This window comes from Plectrocnemia conspersa, unplaced genomic scaffold (genome assembly GCF_051122295.1).
Source record: "Plectrocnemia conspersa isolate PC_06_02 unplaced genomic scaffold, ASM5112229v1 ptg000013l, whole genome shotgun sequence".
NCBI lineage: Eukaryota > Metazoa > Arthropoda > Insecta > Trichoptera > Polycentropodidae > Plectrocnemia > Plectrocnemia conspersa.
In genome coordinates, this window is record NW_028277177.1 from 11969630 (window position 1) to 11996022 (window position 26393).

Genomic DNA, 26393 nt, shown 5'->3' on the forward strand with positions numbered 1-26393 from the left:
CGAGAATGTTCGGCTTCATTATACGGAGCGCGTGTCATAGCAATAATTTATTGTTGATTCGCGTTCTGTTCGATATGCTAATTCGTAGCGTTCTCGAATATGACAGTATTGTTAGTGCTTGAGAACATTTCTCTTGCACGAGACATCCAGTTTTTTAACGAGCTTGCCAAACTCAATCATGTTTTTAGCGATAGCTATGAGGAGCTGGAAAAAATGTGTGGGAATGTGCTTATCTAATTTTTTAAATGTTTATTATTGTTTGTGTAATTGCCATCACGATTAGGAAAACCTGTTATATAATAATTGTCAGATTTAAAATTAAAAATCAAAAATAAATAAATCTAGCGATTGCCAATTGTAATAATATTTTATAATTAATAAAATACAAGTGATTTACATTCATTGATTTTAAGCTACCGTCTCACTACTTACTAGTTTTAGCGCATTGTGCTAACCATTGTTATAATGTAACAGTGTATTAACTATTAATAAATTAATTATGCAATTATAATGAGGAAAATACAACAAGTGCAAAAGTAAAGGTTTCCAAATAAATATATTTATTTAAATATTTAATTTTTGGACGTATGATGGATTTTGTAATGAAATTAAATAACAAATTTTAGGAATTTCTGGTAATTATGAAAGTGATTACGATTTATCAGTATCGAGAATTAAAATAAATTCAAAATTATAGATAAATTTTAATTGTTATATAATTTTCAATAACGAGAAATTATATAATTACGGTAAATTTAATTTGTTTCTAATTTTAAAGTTTTTGAAACATCAAAGAATTAATTAGACGCTTCTGCTGCATGTTTTATAGCACGGATTAAGACTTTCGGGTCAAACTGAACAAGTGGAACGTTAATTAAATCTTCAAAATTAGATCCTTGCAATGAATACAAAAACATAAAACACAACGTTGCGATTTAATATTCATCGCAAACTGTTGATTGTTGAAATTTTTTCCCATAAAAAAAGTAAAAATATGGCGATCGTGACATGTTTGCAAATTTCGGTAGCGAGAAGAGATCTTAGACGCTCTCCCGTTTGAAACGAATTAAGGTTAATTAATATTCAGGCCGAACAATTTTTGTTTGTAGTCCTTCCGGATCCCTCCGCCGCCGAGGGCTCACAAAGGGACTGGATAATGATACTTTAAACAAATACCGCCAATTATGAGCGCAATATTCGCCCAATTATGAAACCCGGACAATTTTTGCGAGAGACCATTGTTTGCAAACAGATGAATTATGGGCGAGGGGCGATGGGCGAATAATGATTCTGATGGAAATTTCTCATTTTTTGAAAAAGTTTCTTTTAATCCGGATCAGTTCACTGAAGACATAACCCTACAGTAATTTAATTAATATTTTTTATTTATACATAAACTAGTTCCAACCTCATTACTATATTCTTGATATTAAACCCCTTTCCTAAGCCTTGCATCTATATTTAACGCCCTTTTATGTCTCTCTAATCTTATTTTAATTGCTCTACTCCTTTGCGTGGCACCCTTTAGAATTCAATTTATATAATTATATTCCTTTAGAGCAGCGGTTTCCAACCTTTTTGTTACTACGCCTCCCCAAAAAAAAAAAAAATTTTTCGCGCCTCCCTTACCTTTTATTTTTTTAATAGATTAAATAATATAGACACGTTTTAAATAATAAAAACTTTATTACAAAAATAAACTGAAAACCACAATTAACAGAATAATAACAAGGTTTAGTTATAACATACACATACGTGTATATTTATTTTTATATATAAGTTTTTTTAAACAATTAAACCAACTACATCTATCGCATAAAAATTTAATGAGACGGTTGTTGTTGTTTATTAGCACAAAGCTTATCAAATCTTGGGGGCAATGTGGAGAGTGCCACTCGTATCTCTTTTTCGACTACTAACCTGTTGCGATATTTAGTTTTCATTGCAGCCAGTGCCGAAAAGCCCGTTTCGCATAAATACGACGTTACAAACGGTAGAAGCACTTGCATTGCTTTGCAATACAAAGATTCATACTCTCCTTTAAGATTCATCCAAAATTGAATTAAGGTTTCATTTTGAAACTTTTGTTTTAGTAGGCTATCGCATGATAATTCTATAAGTTTTTCCTTTTCAATGGTTGTCAGCTCAAATTTGTGGTTTTCATCGTCGATAAATGGATTCTGTACCCACAAAAACTTTGAGAAATCAAGGTCTTTAAAATAATTTGAAAAATGCAGCACTAGACCATCCAAGTGTTCAATAAAAAGATTCTTGCTTGTTTCAATATTGACTGTGGCCCAGAAATTTTTTGACAGTGAAAACATGTCCAACTCATTCTTTTGTAAATTTGACTTCCATAACTTCAACTTTTTAATGAAAGCTTTTACTTTGTCTTTTTGAACAAGTGGATGCATTTGTGATCCCTGCATTGATTTATTCAAACTGCTCAATTTTCCAAAAATTTCAACTAAATAGGCAAGTTTAACAAGGAAATTATCGTTCGTCCACAAATGTGCCTCTTCGTGGTGATTTTCTTCGAGAAAGGCTGCTATTTCTTCTTTGAGTTCAAATACCCTTTGAATCGCTTTTGCACGAGATAGCCAGCGAACTTCACAATAATACAGAAGTGAGGTATAATTAGCTTCCATATCTACACACAACTTTGCAAACAGCCTAGATCTCAAAGGACTGTTCTTAATGTAGTTTATAATTTTTATAATTTTTGTAAAAATGTTGTTAAGTTCCACGCTCATATTTTTTGACACTAGAGCTGCTCTGTGAAGCATACAGTGCGTCCAGATAGCATGTGGTGCTTTCTTTTTAACTAATGCTTGAAGACCTGCTTTGTGTCCGGACATTGAGTGAGCTCCGTCAGTACACAGTCCAATACAATTACTCCACGTTATGTCGTTTTCTTTAAAAAAACTGTCCATTATATTAAAAATTTCAATGGATGTGGTCTTTCCAGGAATGGGTTTGCAAAATAATATATCTTCTAATATATTATTTTCCACAACATATCGAACATATGCAATTAAATGGGCATCTTTAGCTATATCAGTTGCGTCATCTACTTGTATGGCGAATTTCCAAGTACGCAGCCGAGAAACTAATTGATCGCAAATATCTTCAGATATATCATTGATTCTTCTTCCGACTGTATTATCAGCAAGCGGAATTTGTTGCAACTGTTTTGCATATGATTCGCCGAACATTATTCGAACCATATCAATAGCTGCTGGTAAAATTAGAGTTTCTCCTATTGTATGTGGTTTCTTACATTTTGCGATTCGGTAAGAGACATGGTACGAAGCCAATAATGCATTTGGTGATACAGAAAGAATATTTTTGAACGTTTGCTTTTGATTATTAAGCTCATCCAATTTTCTTTCAAAATATTCTATGGACTTATTAACGTATTCAGAATGTAGAGTTTCATGGTGCCGTTTTAATTTGACTGGTCTCATACTATCTGAAGCCAAAACTTTCGAACACAACAAACACATTGGTTTTTCCAAGCCATCTATAATGGCACTAGTGAATCCTAATGATAAATAGGATGAACTGTATTGTCTTTTCTTGGGAGCTTTACTTCCTTGTACTTTTTTGATTTTATTCCCACTAGTATCAGCATCAGTATCTTCATTATTGTTGACTTTTCTCTTGTAACCACTCAAAAATTTATCCATTCGTCTAAAAAATATTTTATTGATATAAATTAAAATCAATGATGATAAAAAAAAATGAAGTTTAAAATATACTAACGATTATTTTCAAGAAGAAATCACATCAGAAACAATTAAAAAAAACAATATCACGCCCTGCCGACACGCTTCAGTTGACACGAGTAACATTTAAATTTGAGGTTATTGTTTTATGCAACTAGCGGTCGTTTTGTGTATTACCGAAACAGAGCGTTTGCAAACGCGCCATTTTTAAATTTCTCCGCTCCAGATATTTTTTTTAATAGGAATTAAATATATGTAAATGTAAAAAAATGAACATTCATGCACTGAATTTTCACTGTTACGTTAATATATCAAGTTTTATTAATTTGTATATATTATGGTATAAAAAATAATTCATTAAAAAATGTTGGCGCCTCCCCTGGCAATAGTCCGCGCCTCCCCTGGGAGGCGCGCCTCCCAGGTTGGAAACCGCTGCTTTAGAGTTTAATTATAATCCTTCTTTTGAATTTGCTTAGCTTGGATTTTAGAGTCTCATATGTATTAGACAAACCATTAAAAACAAAACAAGAATTCATAATAACCATATTTTACAACAATGAGTTATATTATGTTTAAATACATATATACATATATTCAGCATGTGTTAAAAATAACCATTTTCATACAGACACTATTTTCCTGTCTCTTATGCATAAATAATTATGATATAAATTTATTATAATAAATTGTGTATGCACAATGAATAAGTAAGATAATTTTAAGTATTTTTAATATTACCATAATTATTATTTAATATAAAATATAATAATAACGCAATATTTTATTACCATCAAGTTTTTTTTTGTTATATGGCCCATAATATGTAAATAACGATTCTCATTTGTTGCTTAGATTAGCTCTCGTATTGTTATGGAAGTAAAAGCTTTTATTACATTAATATTGTTAGTATATAAATCCTTCGTAGTAATTACTTACACATAAATAAATATAAATTACTTCCACCAACTAGAGACTATGAAAAATTATATCGCAAACGTTGAATTACGCTAATGCCCTTAATCTCATTATTAACCTAATAGTATACATAGGTCGAGCGTACAATATATACAAATATGCAGTGAATACATAATACAACGCAATATGTAATATTTTGTACCTTCCTAGCTGTTGGGCGGATTATTTAAGTCCTCATATTGTGACGCCTAATTTCCACTTATATAAGGTTAAGACAGGGATCTGGAGAGCAGGCTAAATTAATCATAGCACCTGAACAATTAGTTCTTGGGTAAACGGAAACTGGGTTGAAGCGTTATTATAACGGAAAATACAAACCCCCTTTTTCGCCAGGGCTTATCAACGGAATGGCCGCATTGGTGTTACCCTTTTTGTGTTACTTTCTAAAATTATAATTGTATTTTTGTAAGCCTTAAATCTGATTAAAATCGTTCGTTGCAGTTGGTAATGTTTTTTGCGATATTGCTTCGATTTAGATGTACACAAGAATAGTAATGTTGAAGAACTTTGTAAACCAAACATTCGTCCAAATGGTCCACAATGTTTGTCTTTCAATATATTTTGGGCACGAACTTTATTCGGATAGTGAATCTTCGTAAATTATATTTTAACAAATTGCTTTAGAATATAATAAACATTCCCAAATACTGTAAGTACTTAATCTATTTTGTTACTATGTAGTCAATATCATACTGAAGAGTGAAGTCGATTATGATAAGTAAATATTTAATTTTTGTGTTATATAATATATAAAGTTTGTTTCGGTGCAAGTTTTTAAATCAGATAATATATTTTATTCGAGGTTAATTTCTTTAATGTATCAACTGCATACTCTTTTAATTGATTTAATCAATTATTCGATATCTAATGATACAGTATTTGAGTAGAATTGGTGCTATTCTACTGAAAAACATTTTTTTTTATTGCACCAGTTAAACAGATTAAATGCTCGATATTATGTTTTATAGTTTACTGTGTTATATGACTATGAATCCAATATATAAATCCAATAGACATTGGTTAAAAATAGATCAGCTCTTCGTTTCTTTATCCAGGGTGGTCACTGTGGTTGCCCGAATTTATGTCCCCTTTTACCCATTTTTTCCCTCTGAATGGCATAAACACCGTCGGTGATTTCGCGCGACAAGGGTACGCACATAATATGTTATTTGTGCAAAATAGAAACCGGTTTGGCAAAAAGTTGCCCAGGTATTGTTAATCGAAACCACCCACACGCCTCGGCTTAAAGCCTTTATTCGAAATGTCGCGTGTGCGATCTTCTTATTTTTTGCGCACTCGAAAAGTGAGGTTGTTAATGCGGCTCGTGTTGCCAACGTCCAGTCTGCTTTTTTGTTTACGTAAGTGCAAAAAAATGTAATTGCCATGTTGTGACATCAGCTCTACGACTGTTTGAATGTAAAAAATGCGAGTACGTTTACCTTGTAGTAATCATGTTTTGAAGAAGAGATTTTGAAGCTTAGATCTTGGGACGGTTACTAATCTCATTTTCAAGGGAATCGCTTATATAACAATTTACAATAGTATTGTTTTATACAAGCTTATCTACTTATTGCTCGTAATTAACCAAAGTACCATATAATATTAAGTTGAAACAATTTTAGTCAATTATCTAAGTTAAGTCGTTTTACTTAAATGTAAATTTGCTAAATCCAGATTTAAGTGAAAGTGTATTTATATTGTCTATTTACTTGCACTATTTTACTTAACATGTAACGAGAAATCTGAAGATTTTAATTTAAATTTGACAGTTATATTATCATCGAATGTAACACTAACAAAGATCGACCTGTTTAATTATAAAGTGATAAAGTGTGGTTAATTATAAACAGGTAAAAACAGCCCGAAACATCTAAAAGAACATACTGGTACTTAATTTTATGCTTTAAATAAACTACGCAGTTGTTGGTTATTTTTTTGATTGCTTGTAAAATTCATCATTATCTCACAAATATAACTTTTTGCAATACTTAATAAAGATGATGAACGATCTTTTTTAACGATAAACGTTAAAAAATATATTAGATGTCTAGGCCACTTATTTTTTTATTTAATAACTACATTACTACAAAGCAAAATTTATTATCTAAGCTTATTACTATACATTATTTTTCAATTTCATTTTAGTGTACACACAAAATCAATAAACAATTAAACACTTTATATGTATTGTATTTTTAATTTTGTATTATCAAAATTAAATTGTTCAGCTTTGCTTTATGCAAAGTTATCCGAGAATAAATGGAATTGCTCACTTTTAAATATCGAATCCTTATTTTTTAATCTCCAACAAAGTCGAGAGCGAACAGTAATTTGGGCTTTGTTCAGTCAGAGAGACCCGGTCTTGACATGTTTATTAAGAAAGTTTCCCTTCGATTTCCGCGTCTTTTTTAAGTTGAAACTTGCCAAAAGCATGAGAAAAAATCGCAACCAGTCGTGGGGTTTCGACAACTCTGTTGGTATTCCGACGACAGATGGGCAAGTCGACAAACGGACATTTTCGGGCTCAACCCCTCGAGGAAACTTTTCATTTTGTCCTAATTAAAAACGCCAGAGGTCGCCAAAAAAGGTAGGATAAGGAGGAGACCCCCGTGCCGACCCTATTGTTTCCAGCCCCCCGCGTTCGGATATCCTTAATGGAGACTTTGGGGATGATATTTCAAGATTAACCTTCCGTTTTAATCAGAGACGGTCTTGACGGCATTAAATTTAATACTCCCGTCTGAGAGAACTAATTATTCACCCGAAATTCCTACGGTAGATATTTTATTTATATACATTCGCATATATTATGTACGCCACTTATATTTATTTATGTATCATATTTTTATGTGCATACAATAATTTTTTAATGACTTTTTCCAAGTTCAATACGTTAATGTTAATCAGTATAATTTATTTTTAGAAGCATATATTTACATCCACGTAATGTCAAGAATAAATCTTAGACATTCCCAGGTTTGATTTAACATATACATAAATAAATATAATATTAAACATATTGTTGTGGGGATCAATAATATTTTGTTGATCCAAAAAAACACGATTTGGAAACTTGCTTGATTTGCCGTAAAAATATTAGATTAAAAAATATAACATTTTTCGTCACCATGCCACGAAACACAAATCATTTAATAACAGTTATCCTCGCGAGCCTTAAAAATGTAAAAAGCTACATTTCTTAAAGAAGTCATTAAAACTACTACAAAATACTATGTCAATGGCGATATCACAAGATGCATCATATAAAATCTGTTACATACTTGGTAAACATAAGAAGCCATTTTCTGATGTAAAGATTGTAAAGGAACGTTTTATTAATGCGCAAATATCAGATACTAAAAAAATGCAGCTCACTGATTTTGATTTTGGGATATTGTAAAATATATTTTGGTTGCATCATAGAAGATTTGCAACATTGTAAATATTTTAGTTTGAGTTTGGATGCAAGTACCGACATTTCAGCAACATCAGTGTTCCGTTTTCGTTAAAAATTCCACTAAACAGAATTTTATTCTGAATTTTTTTCTGTGAAAAATAAAATCAAAAGCACAGATTTTCTCGATATTGTTAGTACTGTTCTGGAAAAAATAATATTGATACAGAAAAATGGTTTAATGGTTTTGTTTTGATACTTTGCTGTTATCAATAGCCAACTTTATTTTAAATAATATTTATTCATTTTTTTATACATTTTATTTATTTATATACAATTATAAATAATATGTCGGAGGCAAGTCACAATTTATTTAATCCTCATTTTTTAAGTAGATTCATTGTAGCGAGTTATTCATGGGGTGTTCCCTGTTCTGACCAACGCTCGCTTACTACCTCTGGTTAGCACATAACCAGTTTACATTTTGAAATGTATTTATGTAGCCAAACGTTGTTGGGTTTTAAAAAAATATTTATTTTAATTATTATAATATAAATGACATGTCAAATGCGAATACACTGTCATTTTATCTGATTTACTGTATCCAAATAAATTTGAAAACCAAACCATGACCGTTAAAAATAATATTTAAATTCCAAATAAATAATATATGTATAAAATAATAATTTTGAATAAATTTGGTCCCCGATTACAGGAAAGTACCATTATATTATTTTGCAGTCCGCATAAAAAGTGTTAAGTATGACTGGTCTAGGCACTAAACAATCAGGCAGGTCTAAACACTTATTGAAATTGACCGTATGAAACAAATTTTTCGAAATACGTGTTAAAAGCGCAATAAATAAAATGCTACTATTCTTTACGACACGCCGACAAAAACAATACTTGTCATTCTGACAAGTGTATTTTATTAGTAACGATAAAATATCCGATGAATAATATAAAAACATCTTCAACGGCTGTTTGTCATTGTATTGCATTGGCAAGGGCATAAAGTGATTGCAAAACGACAAGTGCCAGGGTCCTAAATCTGTACTCACTCAAACTATACATATTAAATAATTAAATATTTTATTATGAAATATATATATATATATATATATATATATATATATATATATATATATATATATATATATATATATATATATATATATATATATATATATATATATATATATATATATATATATATATATATATATATATATATATATATATATATATATATATATATATATATATATATATATATATATATATATATATATATATATATATATATATATATATATATATATATATATATATATATATTATATAATTAAAAAAAAAAAAAAATTATTTCTAATCTGCTTTATATTATTGCTGAAATGTGTATTATATTGTTATTTAACAAATTTTTATTAGACGTATATAAGAAACTATTATTACTAAAGAAAAAATTAAACTACATTTCTAGCTATCCTCCTTTATTAATCGTACAATTTTTTAAATTAAACAATTACTCTCTAAATTAGAACCTAGATACCAATACATATTGTCAACAGTGTTTTGAAAAAATATACAAAAACAAAAATTAACAGTATATAAATATATATACAAGATTGCTTTAAAATAATAAATGAACAATAAATAGGAAATGAAGAAAAGCAAATCTTATTACAAAAAAGGCTCTAAAAATACTTAATAATACTATTAATATATAATTTTTATATTAATATTATCATATTATTTTCATTATTTTATCAAAACAACGTATATAGTATTTATTTATTATTTAATAATTTAGGGAATGTATTTCTACTATTTATATTATATGACAACCAGATTTATTGTTTGTATGAAACAGTGAATTATTAGCATTTTTTTGAACTGCTACAATTTGCGATTGTCTGGTTTATTTTTACAAGCCACCTGGGTTTTATTTTTCTTAAGGTCGTAAAACGCACCAGCTATTATTTTCTGTACTGTTCGTAATTAGTTATTTTTTTAATTAAAAAAGCAGAAAATAATTTCCAATATATATTTTATTTTCAGATTAATTTATAATACCTTAATAAAACACAATTATTTATTTATCAACCTTCCAACCCAAAGCATCCCTTTTCACTAGCATAGTATATTATATATTATATTATTTATATATAGATAATATAAAAACAAATGTAATTATAAAGTGTACGAAATTACTTATGAACCCAATCAATATGTTAATAAATGCTTCATTGAAGCAAAATTATAGACTCGGCATCTAACGAAATTTAACCTTCTAGCAGAAGCGAAACAATAAGCTACGTTGGGAGCGAAAATCTCTTTTTTGCTTGTTAAAGATTTTAATTGTCTATTCACTTCGAAAGCAATAAATAAAACGACATTTAGAAGAATTTAAGGACGATTCATTGTGTTATCTCTGCGGATTTCATCGCCTTTCGAATCCTACGTAAACTCCTAAGTGAAGTCGATTTTCCTAAAAAGCGGCTTATTGTCTAGCGGTAACTCGATTTTACCTTAGACATTTATTTACGCAAACACCGTTGTGATGCTCACACAACGCCTTTCGTTTCGGAATTCTATTTTAAGACATTAAACTTCAAACCATTGTGTATCAAAAACTATGTTGGTTCCACTTTCGTTCCCAAAATTTCTAAAAACATTTTTATATTTATTTTTAACACTGGTTTATACTAAATAAATTGGCAATTGAATATTACTTGTAAGTCTTGTGGTAAAAACAATACATATAATGTGTTCAGTAATATAGATTATAAGAAATACAAACTAAACACACTTTTATGAATGATATGTTTCAATGTTGGATTCGTCAGACTAAATCAATCTGTGTATTACCTCGAGCCCACTACAGTTTTTTTGATGAGCTTTGGAACCATATAAAATGTTAATCAATGTGTAATTATTTCAACAGAATCACAATGTTACACTTAGTTTTTGTTAATTATATCAAAATTATTAAGCCGATTTTTCATATCGTTTCTTGAACAAATACATTGTTTACTATTTTCACAATAAAAGAATAAATTTATTATGAATGAAAAATATGACTGCTATCCATTTTTAATCAATAACCGGTAAAAATACTTGCTAAAAATGTTGATAAAATAATAGCTACGGCTGTAAACTACAATAAACGTATGGATAAAACCAAATAAAGAACTGTTGATTAGTTCATTAAAACAGGGCTAAGATCTTAATGCATCGATAAAAAATATTATTATTTTTATTATTTTTTCATAGCATCTATTCCAAGCCAAACATTCGGACGGAACCCTTAACACGTCCATATAAATTCACGCTCCTTGACAGCTCACGTTCTCGTGGCACTTTGTGCGACATGTGTTGTTTTCGTACGGCCTCCTAGGCCCCCAACAACAACCCCCAACTACACCCACCCGTCCATCCCTTGAGACAATGCACCGGAAGGCTGGTGTTTTGTTGCAATTCACAAAGGGTCGGACAGCACTCGCCATTCCCTAGTGCCATCACCGCTACACTCATTACCGTCTGGTACTACTAGGTACCCATTAGCACACGCGCCGGATGAATGTCAATGTTAAACGCTTTGTCAGCCGGTGTTCTTACGTGTCATTAAATTTGACTGGGAGACGCTTGAAAGCTTGCCGAATTGGCCGTCGACATTCCAAGCAATTGAACTTTTGTGAGAAGATGTAAAAAAGTTGTCTCTAAAATATAAACGATTCTTGGAAGTTTTAGTACGAAGGGGTGTATGAACAGTGAGCCAAAACCAATTTCGAATAATGAAAAAAAATATTCTATATTTTTAGCTGCATCAAAGATAAGTATTTCGCTCATTCTGGAATACCACAGAACCCAATCTGGGACCCTCTGTTGTTTTTATTTTTTATTAACAACATACATGTGGCAATTAATAACTCGGAAGGTTTTAATACGGGAAGATATTAAAATGGTTCACAAAATTTTGACAGTCAAACTTGTGTTATTTTTTTCTTAGATAATAAAAGAAATAACTCATATAAGAAATCTTATATGAGTCAGATGTTTGAATGACCAACAATTTTTGTTGCGATTTTCTATTACTTTAACCGGCCGGCGGCTTTATCTTTGCTCTGGTGATCTATAAACCCGCTCCGATAATAATAAATTACGCATGAGATTCGGCAGAATGCAAAACGATTTGAAACTATTCTTTTTTCGATAATCTAAGCAAGTTTTTTTTTATATTGTTTTTGTAAAATAGCAACAATGTCGTCGGCTGCCAATAATAGTCTTACGATTATTATTGACAGCCGAAATGGCTTTAAAATTGTTGTTAAAACAATTGCAAAATAACAATTCTAAACTAAGCTCGAAATTTCAACGGGCAATTAAAGATAAATTTTACAATTGAAGAAACCAGACATTCATGACATTAATTAAATATTTTCAAAACAGTCGAGTCAAAAAAATAACTGTTTTAGTTCTTCTTCACAAGCTGAAGAATGTAAAATGGGGAAAGAAATAATTCACAGATTATTTAATTACTCGACAAATTTTAAAGACCCTCGCGACTCCTTCGAATCATTAGAATATATAGAATAAATTAAAAATGTATCATTGGTACAACAATTAGAGAGAAAAAAATCTTTTAGCTTTATAGAAAGTAGTGTAAGAAAACCAACATTTCACAGATTAATGAAGAAAGAATTCATAATATTTTAATTGACGGATAAAAAAACAAATAATTTAGAGTGCAAAGTTGAAGCCATGTTGTCGAATAAACCAGCATCAACACAATGTTTTAATGCAATATTCTATTCTATAAATATTATAATTCTCAACATATAAAGAGGCATGTAAAAATTTATTAAGATGGCTTGAACCACAGAACGATATGACTAAAATTTGTGTTTAATATGGCTGTCTTCCTGCCAAGTGCAAAGTTTATTCAGAAATTAAGAGACCGAGTCACTCAAAGCTATGAAAAATATATAGTCACATTTTTTTTTGCTTATATTAAGAAATTTTACAAAATGCAACAAATACTAATGTTTATCATTAAAACATTGTCATTTTCTTACCTGAAAAAACTACAAAAATTTTTGCGTAACTATACTAACCCACAATTATGTATCGAATACTATGATAATAACAATCTTATATTATATTTAAATATAAGCAAAAAAACATTAGAGCACATATTGCTATACAAGCTTAAGAACACATTTTATCAGTTTAAGATATTTAGTTAAGTGTACTTGAATTTATTTATATTAAAATAAAATATTTTAAAGTTTATTCCTTTATATTGTAACTACTAACGAATTATTTTATATTAATATTTTTATAAATATTGTAGGTACTAATTAGATGCGTACGGTGGGATACATTCCCTTTCGCTCGCTCGCTCGCGTGTTAAGTGTTAAGAGTGAGTTAGAGATAAGGGCGTGCGTTACATGCGTTCCACGCGACCACTTCTCACTCACTCTCGTCACTTTACACGTGAACGAGTGAAAGGAAATGTATCTCACCGTGCACGTCTGGTGCTAATAAAACTGTAAATATGAAAATTGTTATAAACGTATAACATGTATTGTATATATTAATATGTTTTTAAAATGAATTATCTATCATAAAAATAATTCAGAGATTCAACTTTTTGTACTAACAAAGAAAAATGTCTATATTTGAAAAAAAATTGTTAACATACATGCTAAAATAATAAGTGAAAGTATTAAAATGTTAGGATAACGGAAAAAATTAACTCATATTTAATAATAATATAAAAAAATTTGAATTGAAATCGAATCTAGAATAAAGTTTTCCTTTATAGAAAATAAGCTTTTAACCCACTGTGGACTGACTTCAATGTACAATAATTACTTTTTAATTGTGCGAATTTAAGGCTGTCAAATTTTAAAAATGTTTACGTGTAATTAAAATCATTTTACGCATAATCAATCATTTAGTATGACAAATTTATTAAGCATCCGGTAGAACGTTATTAATTTGGAGATATAATTAATTCATAGGTATTCTGAAATTAAAAAAATAATTGATGGCTCACTTTTAAATGAATTAAGGATTATAAATTAATTTTCTTGATTAAACACGAAATATTTTATAATAAATGCAAGAAACTTTTTTAATATTAACAATATTTCAAGCAATTTCACACATAATAAAACGGTATTGTGGCGATGATTTTATGCGGAAACTTTGTTAAAATATTGCAGGCCAGCTTTGCTTTTTAATTACAACGCTGCATAATTTATTATCACTGCAATATTGCTTTTGAAGTAAAACATGAAAAAACAGTTATTATTTTTATTAAAATAATAACACTTTCACCTTTAATGAAGCTAATAGAAATGTGAGTAATAATAGTAAAATATATAATATTATACAAACATATATATTTTTAATTCTGCAACAAGTAATAAAAGATTAACAGCTGATTAGAAATTATTGGAACGCGATTTTTCAAGAGCAAGTATTGTTTATTCTTTATAAATAAAATAAGTTAAATCGGTAGTCTTAATACAAACACGGTTTTAAAAGAAGGTTTTTAAAATGCTAAGTTTTACATTTTCCTCTCTTTTAATTTTAATATTTTTCTGTAACAAGATACCGAGCACGTCTCAGCTCTAGAACTACATAAATCCCATCCTCATAATAAACCCTTCCCTCTTTATTTTTACAGAGCTGCATCCCTAGCTGATGGACGCTGATGCTGGGTGTTAATATTAAAAATTATATCCCCCTTGTAATAAAAGGTTGCCGACCCCGTACCTCTCCGGTGAAATTTCAGACGGGTGTCTTTGTTTTCAGAACAAAAGAAAATGGTTACCGGGTCCGTTACACGCAACTTTTGCGTCGTGGCCGGAAGTGCGAAAAACTTTAGCGGAAAAATCTCATCTTATTGAATGAAAAAAAAAACGTTTGTTGTTTCGCGTGCGTGTCTTGAGATAACGGCGGAAAAAATGAGTCGCAAATTTAGATTAGAATTAGCCAAGTTTGAATGGGTGTTTTTTCCTGCAATGACAACATTAAAAAAGTTTGTAACTGATATATTCGCATGTAAAATAAAATTTCGGAAATATTTTAGAACTATTTAATTTAAAGCAAAAATTAAACAAAATATTTAAGACCTTTTGAATTCATTTTAATAAGCTTTGGGAGGCACATAATAGAACTTCGTTCAAAAGGGCTTGCCGACATTGCGGCTTTTAGACCGATATTTAATATAACGAGCGCACTCACTACAAAAAATAAAATCCTACTATACAAATGGGTAATCAGACCCATCTTAACATATACCTGTACTGTGTGTCTACAATTAAGCTATACAAAAAATATACCACCTTTTTATACACATATTAAAAAAAACAACAATCAAAGAAAATTGTCATTCTCATACAATCACACTAACCCACTAATGTTTTGGAGTAGTTCTATCGAAGACTACGATAAAGTCAATCTAAAATAATAATATAAGCACGAAATCCCAACGCACGAATTGCTTTGTAAGCTGTTAGTATCACATATTAATAGTTCCAATTTGTATAGAAAAACGAAACGATGAAGAACATTAGCTTTTCATAATATATTAGTAACGAATTTATTTAGTACGATTTAAATTAATCACTTCGATTAATTATCCATGAGATTAGATAAAGCTAGGAAAACCCAATCTGAAATGATCGATCAAAGTTTATAATTAATTAACTGAAATATTCTAAAAACGATAGATAATTCAGTATAACTTTCCGATTTAAATAATGTAAATAATACAAAGAAATAAAAGTATCAGTTACCGAAACAGTAATGAAAATCGATATGAAATGTTATTGAAAAGCTAATATAAATGGGTATTAAAAACAGTGAAAAGAATTTTAATTAATTTAATAGTTAAATATAAAAAATCAGTAAATATAACATTTTAAATAAGTTATAATTTATGAAAAAAAAATATTTATCTTTAATAAAAAAAGTTTGTATCTACACTACATATATTCTACATCCATATACATCTTTCATATATCATTTTTTTTAAATCTTTTGCTGTAATTTGACATGCATAAGCCCAATGCGTTACAACTGGGTATACCTGTACCAACTATATAATTTATAATCAATATATGTTACTTTGCAGCTGGAACCGGATGTTAATATTTGCGCATTTTTATAAAAAAAAAATTTAATCTGCTACCGGGGCTCGAGCCCGCGGTCTCTATTTTATTAGTCTGAAATGTTACGGAGTGCGCTATTCCAACATTAAATTTAATTTTAGCTGCAAAAAATATGCGTATTACCTCTGATTTAAAACCATTGTTAATAATTGACAATAATTGGTTTATAATAATATTTTGCAGCTCGACTGTTAAATTAAATATTTAATTTAGGAACTGTTTAATATTTTATTGAATAAATATTTTTTTATTAAATTAATTATATGTGGCAAATGATTACCGACACAATAGCTGTTTGATTCAGATTCAAAGTAGAATTGTAAATATACCATTATTATTAATCTCTACTACTACGCAATATACAAAATATACATAGAACTTACTCCGTTCTATAATATATGAGTAAAGGGGTAAGAGAAGCCTTCTGATACATTTAGTAAAGTAACAAATTACATTGAATTTTTGATAGCATACTTTAATTCGTACTGCTGAATTATTTTTAATTTGTGTACTCTTAAAAAAATTCATTATTCATACCATAAACCGCAAACAATAAAACATACTTAATGAAATTATTTTATTAATTGAATTTTTCTTAAAACTCCTATCTTATTCAAATTAAAAATATATCTGCTAATTTTAGGATTAGCATTTATTCTTAAAAATCCGTCGTTTTTATTTGATATTTATCTCAAAATGTGATTTTTTGCATCTGTACTATGAGGGTGGATATTTAAAGCCATATAAGGCCGGATTTGTTTTATTTTTCCACAGAGATAAAATAAATCGATTTATAGGTACAATAAGATGATAAAACTGCATCATTCGTATTTTTTATTTAGTTGTATTTACATATAGTAAATAACCTTTTTAATTATTTTTGAAATACATATATTTGTTATAATTTATATATTTGAATCTATGCTTAGTTTAGGGCGCTAGAATATAATTTTAGAACTTTGAAGTAAATTATGTCTATAAAAACAATGACAAATGTATCGTTTTTACTAGTACAAAACTTAAACAATATATAAATTTTATATTTCCTATTAGCCTGGACAATTTGGACAATAACAAAAAACTACACACACAAGGAAAAAACATTATTATGGTTTAATCACATAAAAAAAACAATAATGAAAATTATGTCACTACGATAATCTAAGTGTATTTCAATAAACAAAAATATTTTATAATGATTGATTACGTTGTTGTTTATATTAAATAAAAGAAATGTATAACTTTAGTCAATTTCAAAGCACTGCATTTTCCCTGCCAACAATATCTCTGAAGAATTGCAGTTGTGCGATTGCAAGCTTTGCACGTTGCAATTGTGCATTTCCCTTATTACGTTATCTTCCATTGCCACCATTTTCAAATGTAATTCAGTTTCTTTTTATCAAAGTGTTCTTTCTCTTTGAGATGGATGCAAGCAGATGCATAGTCGAGATTTTAATATGGTTTCTTTGTCGAGACCGCCGAGGGAAGATTGGCTCGCTTAACGAGAAATCGATAAAACCGATTTTCTACTCAAAACAATGGAGATAACAACGGCTCACCGAGTTAATACGATGTTGCTAAAATGTTATACACATTTAAATGCATACAAGTGCAATAACGCATTTGAGTATTAATATTTCAATAAATTTCTAATAATAATTTTTTTCACTTTGAGATTGCATTATGCTTACTAGTGAAAGATTTAAGCTGAAAGTATGCTGTGTTGTGTTTCAAAGTTAACAATTGGTAACTATATTTTCAGTTAATTTTGTATTTTAGAGCTAGTATTTTCATAAAACGTATTTTATAAAAAAAAATATTTATTTAATATTAGTTAATTAAAGATTTATTAGTGAATAAAAAAAAATATTTAATAGATGTTTTTAATTAATACTTAAAAAAATAGATACAGAGCTGTGTGCGAAGCATGAAGTTGCGAGTGAAATTATAAATATTAAATTATAGGTTGCAAACTTGGCTTAATTTAATAATCAATTATTTTAATATTTGTTGCTGTTGATTTATGTTATAAAATTAAAGTTGATAAAATGGATTTTGATTTTGATAAACACACTTTTATAAAATACAACAACATTATTATCACGCATCGTACTTGATTCCGCGGCTTTTGGATACAGCAATATTTTAAAGCAGTCTTTTAATCTGATACAATAGTTGTAAGTGTATGAATATATTTTAATAATTAACTACATCCAATAAAAGCGATAGCACTCTTCCAATACATTGCCAGGATTACGATTATAGGTATAAATTAAATTTTTAATCCTTTGACTGCTATGACATTTCGATAAACGCAAGATAGGTATTATGTTACGTAACATTATTGCAAGTGATACACGAATTATCCAGTCCAAAATATCCATTTATAAAAGTTTCAGATAATGCTCTCTAAATATAAGACATCTGATAAAACTTAATTTCTACTTGACTTTCAACTTATCATTTACATTTTAGTTATTAATAGAGTTTAGCCATTGACTTGCTACCAGTGAAGCACACACTAAATCGACAAGCGCGTGAAAAAGTTTGACCATAAAGAAAATAAACTATCTATCCCATAATTTATTTAAACAATGATTGTGTTGAAACATGAAAACATAATAATCAAAATTAGAGATTTTGATTTATAATTTAAAACATAAACATAGTTTAATATGCTAACTTTATAACAACCTAAACTGTAGGCAAACTTTAAAGTTTTTAAACTAGGAAATTGAGCTCAAATAATATTATTAAGTAAAATACAGCTTCTCTCGTGTAGCTTGAGTTTGATATAAAGCATTATTTAGATTATGTTTTGTTGCTTTTAAAATTAAGGTAACATCCAATAATAACTAACCAGTAAATGAAGTATAGAAATGTATGTTTAATAGCAATAAACCTATCAACAAGCTAACCAGATACAATGATGTTTTCGGCGATATCTATAATACGAAGATCTAGAGAAATTTAAATGAAATGGTTCATATACTTTTTTTGGCATGCCCCACTATAATTATATAGATTACTAGAAATGTTAATTGATCTTGTAGATATATCAGATCGATAATTTTTAATTTAAAAAAATGTAACCGTTACCCCAAGAATATATTTATAAAAAAAAGTAGAAATCGACCTCAAATAATGAATCTGAACTAAACTAGAGTTTATATACATACAAGAAACAAAAGAAGCGGAACATTGCCTTCAATAGCACCTACTTTATAGATAGTACTTTCACAATAAATATTTATATTCAAAGGGACAGATTGTAGTTTTTGACGCTGCTCCGTTTATGTTAAAATTTCTATGCAAATTATTGATTTTTGAACGTTTAATTTATTAGATTATTAGACATGAGAGAAAATATTAAACGAATGTAAATCAGTAGCAGTAAATTTAGGTATTCGATCTGAAAATTCATATCCAATACCCAAGAAAGAAGCAATAACGAAAAATCAACAACAGAACCAGCTGAATTATATAAATTTTATTTTTTTATATGAATAGTATTATCGGTAATTTAACAACTGGATTTAATGCAGCAAAATAAATAATTAATACATTCAGCTTCATGTGATTATTTCTAAAATAAAATCTAGAAAAAACAGTCACGAATCTATACCGAAAATATTTTTTAAGATGTGTAATTTCAGTATATATTTTTACCAGTGAACATATAAATTATCTAGCAGGAACTAGTAAAATTATATGATTTTCACCTTTTTATATGAAGTAATATATATATTGTACATTTACATACCTATCATTTTTATTTATTATTATTTTTTATATTTTTTCCCTTTTTTCCCCCCTCTCCTTAATTAAGTTTTTTTTTAATTATATTTATCTATTATAATTTGTTGGCCGGAAGGGTTCAAACTCGCGTGTTCGCAAACGCGCTGATTGCAAGTGCGGCAAAGTGCGGGTGCGCGGTGCGGGCGCGCGGTACGGGCGGGGGTATAAAAGAATGCACTTTATAATATGCTATTTCTAGCCCAAAAGACCATCGGATCGCGATAGTCTGGGTATCAAAATCTTCGGGAGAGTCTTCCGCTTCGATTAAGGTGCACCCAGATAACCGAGGCACAAAATTGGCACTAGAGGGACGCAAAGTGTGATGATGTTTTGTGAGCCGCCGCAGCGACGTTTTTTACAAACATCACTGCGGGCCAAAAATGAGACGGATCGCGGAGATTCCGTTCTCTATCAATTTGCGATAGTCTCTTATTTCGAATTATATCCGTTCGAATAGCCTGACAAAAAAATTCACGCAAAGAAGACGCAAAAGAGCGCAGCTGCATGGCCGCGAAACGCGCTGCTTCACGGAGCAAGTGCAAAAGATGCAAATCGCGATATTTTGACTTAGCTTTTAGGTATGTGCTTACTGGTGATGTCGGTCGACTCGTAGTTAACAAAGTTTCAGCTCGCTAGGAGGCAAATAGCCACCTCAGAAGGCGAATTCACAAAACACTTAGAGCGTCTTGGTGACGTCACGATGACGAATGACGCCTAGACGCTAGTTCGACAAATACACACATGCGTCGCTTCATACGCCGCTGTGACCACGGGGGTGGGGATGCGGCGCTTACACGCATCTTGCTCGCGCGCAAGTTATCTGCGCGTACGCATATTTTGCTCACCGCAAATATGTGCGCTCTTCCCGCTTCTTATCAACCCATTCAGCTCGAAAATAATACTTATCGAGCTAATTTGTTAAATGCTGAACACCTGGATCAATGGATGAAGGAATATGCCGACAATTCCAAGACCGCTTGGACGATCATTCGAAAGACGAATACGAATATTGTGCTCAAGTAAGGGTCGCTAATGAGCCGATAGGTAAGGGCTTACACACGACCTGAGGAAGTGGGCGGGAGCCCCAAGCCCCGGGGAAAAAAAAATACCTATCATTTTTTATTTACATCCGATGTATAAATGTTATAAGGAATGTCTATTTTTGGTAAAGTTATATTTTCAATAATAACGTCCACATATATTTTTACCAATAAATATATAATTTAACTGAGAGGCGCTAATATGCTGCTCTAAAATGTCTATGAAACTCAATTTAATAGTTTTTAAACGTCCATTTGCTGTTCAAACCCAAATATACCTCATGAAAGTTCTAATACTAATAATAGTTTTAGAAATTTTATTATGTCAAGTCCAAAATACAAACAAAGCCAGCTCAAGGGAAAATAAGCGGAAGATTAAGTACAGATAGTCATCTCATCTCAGATATAGCTCCATAGTCTGACTGCATTTCGATATTGCACAATGTTTAAGAAAGATGATATCGATCTCTACTACGGACTTCTAATATAAGAGGGCTGATCAAAGTATATTCAAATCGAATTTTGCTCAATAGGAGAGCACAAAAACAATTATGAATTCTCAGAATGCAAAAATTCACGTCAAAAGCAATTAAATCGTGACGGCGCCAACACGATTTTATTGCTTTTGACGTGGATTTTTGACTTCTGAGAAGTGATTATTGTTTTTTGGGCTCTCCTATTGGGCAAAATTTGGTTTAGATGTGATTTATTCGACTCTTACTCGAAATATTGTTATATAAAATCTTATTATACACACTTGATAATCAAACGTATTCACCGCGATGGCACGATTTTATTTCTTTTGAAATTCACTATATGGCAACACTGAGCAGCATAGAAATTACGACTAATTATCAGATACATATTATAAATAAATATTTTTAATATTTTTAAATGCCCAATTAAAATATTTTGCATAAAATATGATTTCAGAAAATATGTTGCAACGGTGGATAATTTTTATATTTATGTGTAGCATAGAAGGGTTAACTTGTACCTATTATTATTTATTTAATAAATTATTTTACGATGTTAAAAAATTTAAAGTGCCATTTATGTGCCATGAGGCCCGGAATCATTTCTCAGGGCCCGAGTTCGCTCTCGTGCCCTGAGAAAATTTATTAAGTCAATTTGACATAAATAATACATATTAAGAAAGTATTACCCACCAAACTGAATGTGTGACATTGTAATTAATTATAAATTATTATGTGTAATATAATTTTTAATTAATTAAGTTCACTTTACAGCTCGGTCCAGTTTTTATTAATAGCGCATTTTTATAAATAAAATTCTAGTCTGCCGCTGGATTTCGAACCCGCATCCTTGGCATAATAAGTCTGAATCGCTACGGACTGCGTTATTTCGACCTTATAAAAGATATACATATTTTATTTTGCAAATCGATTTCTGGAATAGCTATGTTTAAAGACGTTTTTAATAAAATCGAATTTTTTTTATAAGAATGACTTAACGCAAGAACCCGAGACCTTTAGACCTTACAGACTACTTTATTCTGTCTTTATATATAGATAATAGATACGTATTTCAAATGCCTATGATTTTATGTAACGATTTTTATATTTCTATTAAATAAATAAAAATACATAATAAATTTCTAATTTTTCATACATTCATATTATACATAGTATCAATACCTATACAAAATAATATTTTTTTCACAAACAACACTCCATACAAGAATAAAGAGGCACATGAAACAGGCATATAACACAAAAATATATTTACATTTGGACAATTACACGACCTCTTTTATTATACTACAAACCCACATATGTAGTACATACTTTGTAGTTTATATACCTAATGTATTTACCTAACTAGTTTTTCGTGTTCCATGTTTAATTTTCTGGTCCCTTAATTTTTCATTTTCTATATTTAATTTTTTGCTTTAATAATTTTAAAATAGTAAATATATAAATAAAATAATAATAGAATAATTCGACATAAATAATTATAATTATTAAGAACATAAAAATAATATATTTATTGATATTAAAAATTGTGGAAAATATCAGTGAAACATCCGATTACTTTTAACTTTCCTTATGCGAAACAGTAGAAACAGAGCGAGTGAGAAATATGCAAAACAAGTTTCAGATGTAAAACTATTCATTGTGTAGAAAATCAAACTCAGTTGCAGATTTAATGCTTTGTATTATTGTTCAAGCTTCAAAGTTGAAACATATTTGTATATGTACGTATATATATATATATATTTGCACTCACGCTTATTGAAATATTTTCTATACAAAAGCGAGATCTGCAGCCGATTTATGTAAATCAGCAACTCACTTAGTTTTTAGTCAAGTCAAAGAGAAAGCAAAATCCGTCATAGTTGCTTATAATGGCAAAGTATTTGAGTGTTATACCACGTTTTTTTCTTAAGACTTCAATTTTTATATCCATTGTTTTAGCAAAATAACAACAACAAAAAATTGTATCAGTTATTTATTTCCATAAAACCAATATTGTATGCTACACATAATAAAAACACGACTAAGGCATTATACATATTTAACTAAATAATTAAACAGTTAAGCTGAGACCAATATCTTTTAATAACTACTTTATTTATACTTTTTGAGGAATATACTTTTTTAATTCATATTAATTAAATATTTCATTCCAGAACTATAAACTCACAAAAAAATATTAGCTTGTAACATTGTTGTGATTTTTGTATTTTTGGTGTAAATCCATGCGCTGGACTCTACTAACAGAATTTGAGAGGGCCGCTCATAGCAGTCGTGGCCGAGTGGTTAAGGCGTCTGACTCGAAATCAGATTCCCTCTGGGAGCGTAGGTTCGAATCCTACCGGCTGCGTAACTTTTTTCTCTCTATTCTATTTTTTTATAAATATTGTATTTCCCATCAAATTAATATATGATATATAATCCGTTTATTTTTATCTTCCATCAAAACAAAAGTTTTTTTGTTCTTGTTGTTAAGGTGCGAACTTTTTATAAGCAAGAAAAATAAAAGAAGTGAACGCAGTGAAATATGATACGACTTTTTTCAAACTCTGTATTCGCAGTACATTATATTGTAGTGTAATATACGCAAGCTGAAAGCGCATAAAATATTTGCTTTGAAAAAATAACAAATATACGCATTTCAAACTTTTTTAAATAAAATGATATAAATTTAATAGATTTATTAAATTGTTTGATTTTATCAAATTTGACGAGCGACCATTGACATTAAAGCTAGCTTATCAATGGTGAATTTTTGTTAATAAATTTTATGAATAGTCTTATTAGAATATTTTACAAAAAATTTACATACGTATAAAAAGTGTCCAAATGAAATTATTTATTTAAAAGCATGAGTTTCAAAAATTGTTAGAATGCTTAAATTATAAACCTTTCAAGAGTTAATGAAAAGGACTTGCACAAAGTTATTTTCTAATCAAATAGTTTTAAATGTGAAGTGAGCCATTTAACATAAGTTTATATACTCAGTTTCTCGTATGTGTATGCTTTTTGCAATAAGTTTATTGCATTTTATATTTGCTATTATCAAAAAAAGATTTGCTTGCAGATTGTGTGTTATGAATTGGTATGGGTTTACTAGTGTCATTTTTACTCAATTCTTTATATTTTCTAATTAATTATTAAAAATTAGTATGTATAGTAAAACTTTTTCTTTTTTCACGATATCTAAAAATTTAATGAATAATACATTATAAAGTAATTACTGTGTTTTTTAACTTGCTATATTTTTTTTTGCATTACATTTAACGCAAAAAATGTAGTAATGTTGAAGTAATATTTAAATATTTATAAAATAATCTTAAAAATCACTGCTATAGAAGCAGATTTTCAATACCAATATTTAAAAAAATTGAAAATGGTATACTATTGTATTATCGAATTTTTTAAATAATCTAAAATAAATTGTATATTTATTTTTATTAAATAATGAGATATGCATAAGCATGAAAATAATAAAAAATATAAATTATTTATTGGATTAATCATAATTCTTACAAACCAGCAGCAAGTTCAGTACCTATTTTCTTGTGACAACTATTCATAAATATTAGGCGCGTACGGTGAGATAATTATCTCTCGCTCACTCTCGTCACTAAGCACTTAACTCCTCTCAAACGGTAAACAGTAGAGACGTGGCATTTGCACGTATCATTTTGGCTGCCAGTTCTAGGTCAACTGTGCTATTTTAAACTTTCAACTTTTAAGTTGAAAGTTGAACTTAACAGCGATAACTTAAAATGTTTACTGGCTCGCCAAGTATACAAAAAGTGAATGGTTCTCAAAACCTTTTTAGGATTTAGATTTTGTCGCGATTGATACGATACGAGATATGATATTTGTGGGGTTTTTTCCGAATAGTAATAAATTAAATATTTTATGTAAATAGTAAGCTATCGATTTTTAATATGAAAGTCGAATGAATGCTAAGGAATTAATGCAGCTTAATGTATATTGGTATTAATCTGGAAGCCATATATTAAAAGAATGCATCGTATTAGAAAAATATGTTTTATCTTGTATGAATATAATTGGCAAAGAATAAATTAATAGGGATTTTTGTAAATATTAAATTTATTAAAAAACTGTTTTATTGTAACAAGCGTAATCTATTTTATTCATTGTATATTTTTGTGCATCTCTAACTTAAATATATACTATATTTATCAGGCGCGTACGGTGAGATACTTTCCCTTTCGTTTGCTCGCGTGTTAAGTGACGAGAATGAGTGAGAGATAAGAGATAGAGAAATAAGAACGTGCGGAACGCACGCCCTTATCTCTTATCCTAGTGTGAGACGTTACGAACTGCGCTTAACTTAAATTTAACCCTAAATGTATTTATCAGTTAATTTGAGTACTTTCTCAAGGCGTTGGTATTTAATTTTTGATAATATATCCGTGCATACACTGACAGATTAGAAGAAGTTTCATGCACTTGATTCTTTCATTCACGATATACAAACATACCGTTTTTTATAGTTCGCTTAATTGCGATAAAAAATAGATCCTCTACAGACATATTATTTATTTTCTTATGTGAGGTACTAAATTATTTAGTACCACATACTTTAAAGACGTTCTATCTCAGCTATTATTCCCTACGAGTTTTTCGACAAAGGTCAAACAATTGCGGCTAAGACTGAAACGTGTAAAAGATGCGTTACTTTAGAAACAACCAGGGGTAGTTAATCGGAAAAAGTTTTATTCTTGCAAGATAATGCAAGACCTCATATTACAAGACACGCTCGGGAA

The 26393-nt window shown here is 29.4% G+C and overlaps 2 protein-coding genes, 1 long non-coding RNA gene and 1 other non-coding gene across 4 annotated transcripts in view; 2 read left to right on the forward strand and 2 right to left on the reverse strand.

Moving 5' to 3' along the window:
* Positions 1-20794, reverse strand: part of LOC148227284 (uncharacterized) — an 89672-nt gene extending 68878 nt beyond the window's left edge. Inside the window, exon 1 of the long non-coding RNA XR_015812050.1 lies at positions 20675-20794. This is a non-coding gene — a long non-coding RNA (uncharacterized LOC148227284). The remainder of the gene's footprint in view (positions 1-20674) is intronic.
* mspo (M-spondin) overlaps positions 1-26393 on the forward strand; it is a 228287-nt gene that overhangs the window by 9489 nt on the left and 192405 nt on the right. The gene's annotated exons all lie outside the window — the stretch shown is intronic.
* LOC148227293 (zinc finger BED domain-containing protein 5-like) lies at positions 682-4166 on the reverse strand. The gene has a single exon (XM_088202599.1). The coding sequence runs from the start codon at positions 3687-3689 to the stop codon at positions 1824-1826; it is 1866 nt and encodes a 621-aa protein (XP_088058725.1). The 5' UTR covers positions 3690-4166; the 3' UTR covers positions 682-1823.
* On the forward strand, positions 23890-23971 carry TRNAS-CGA (transfer RNA serine (anticodon CGA)). Its single transcript has one exon. It is a non-coding gene; the product is annotated as a tRNA-Ser (tRNA).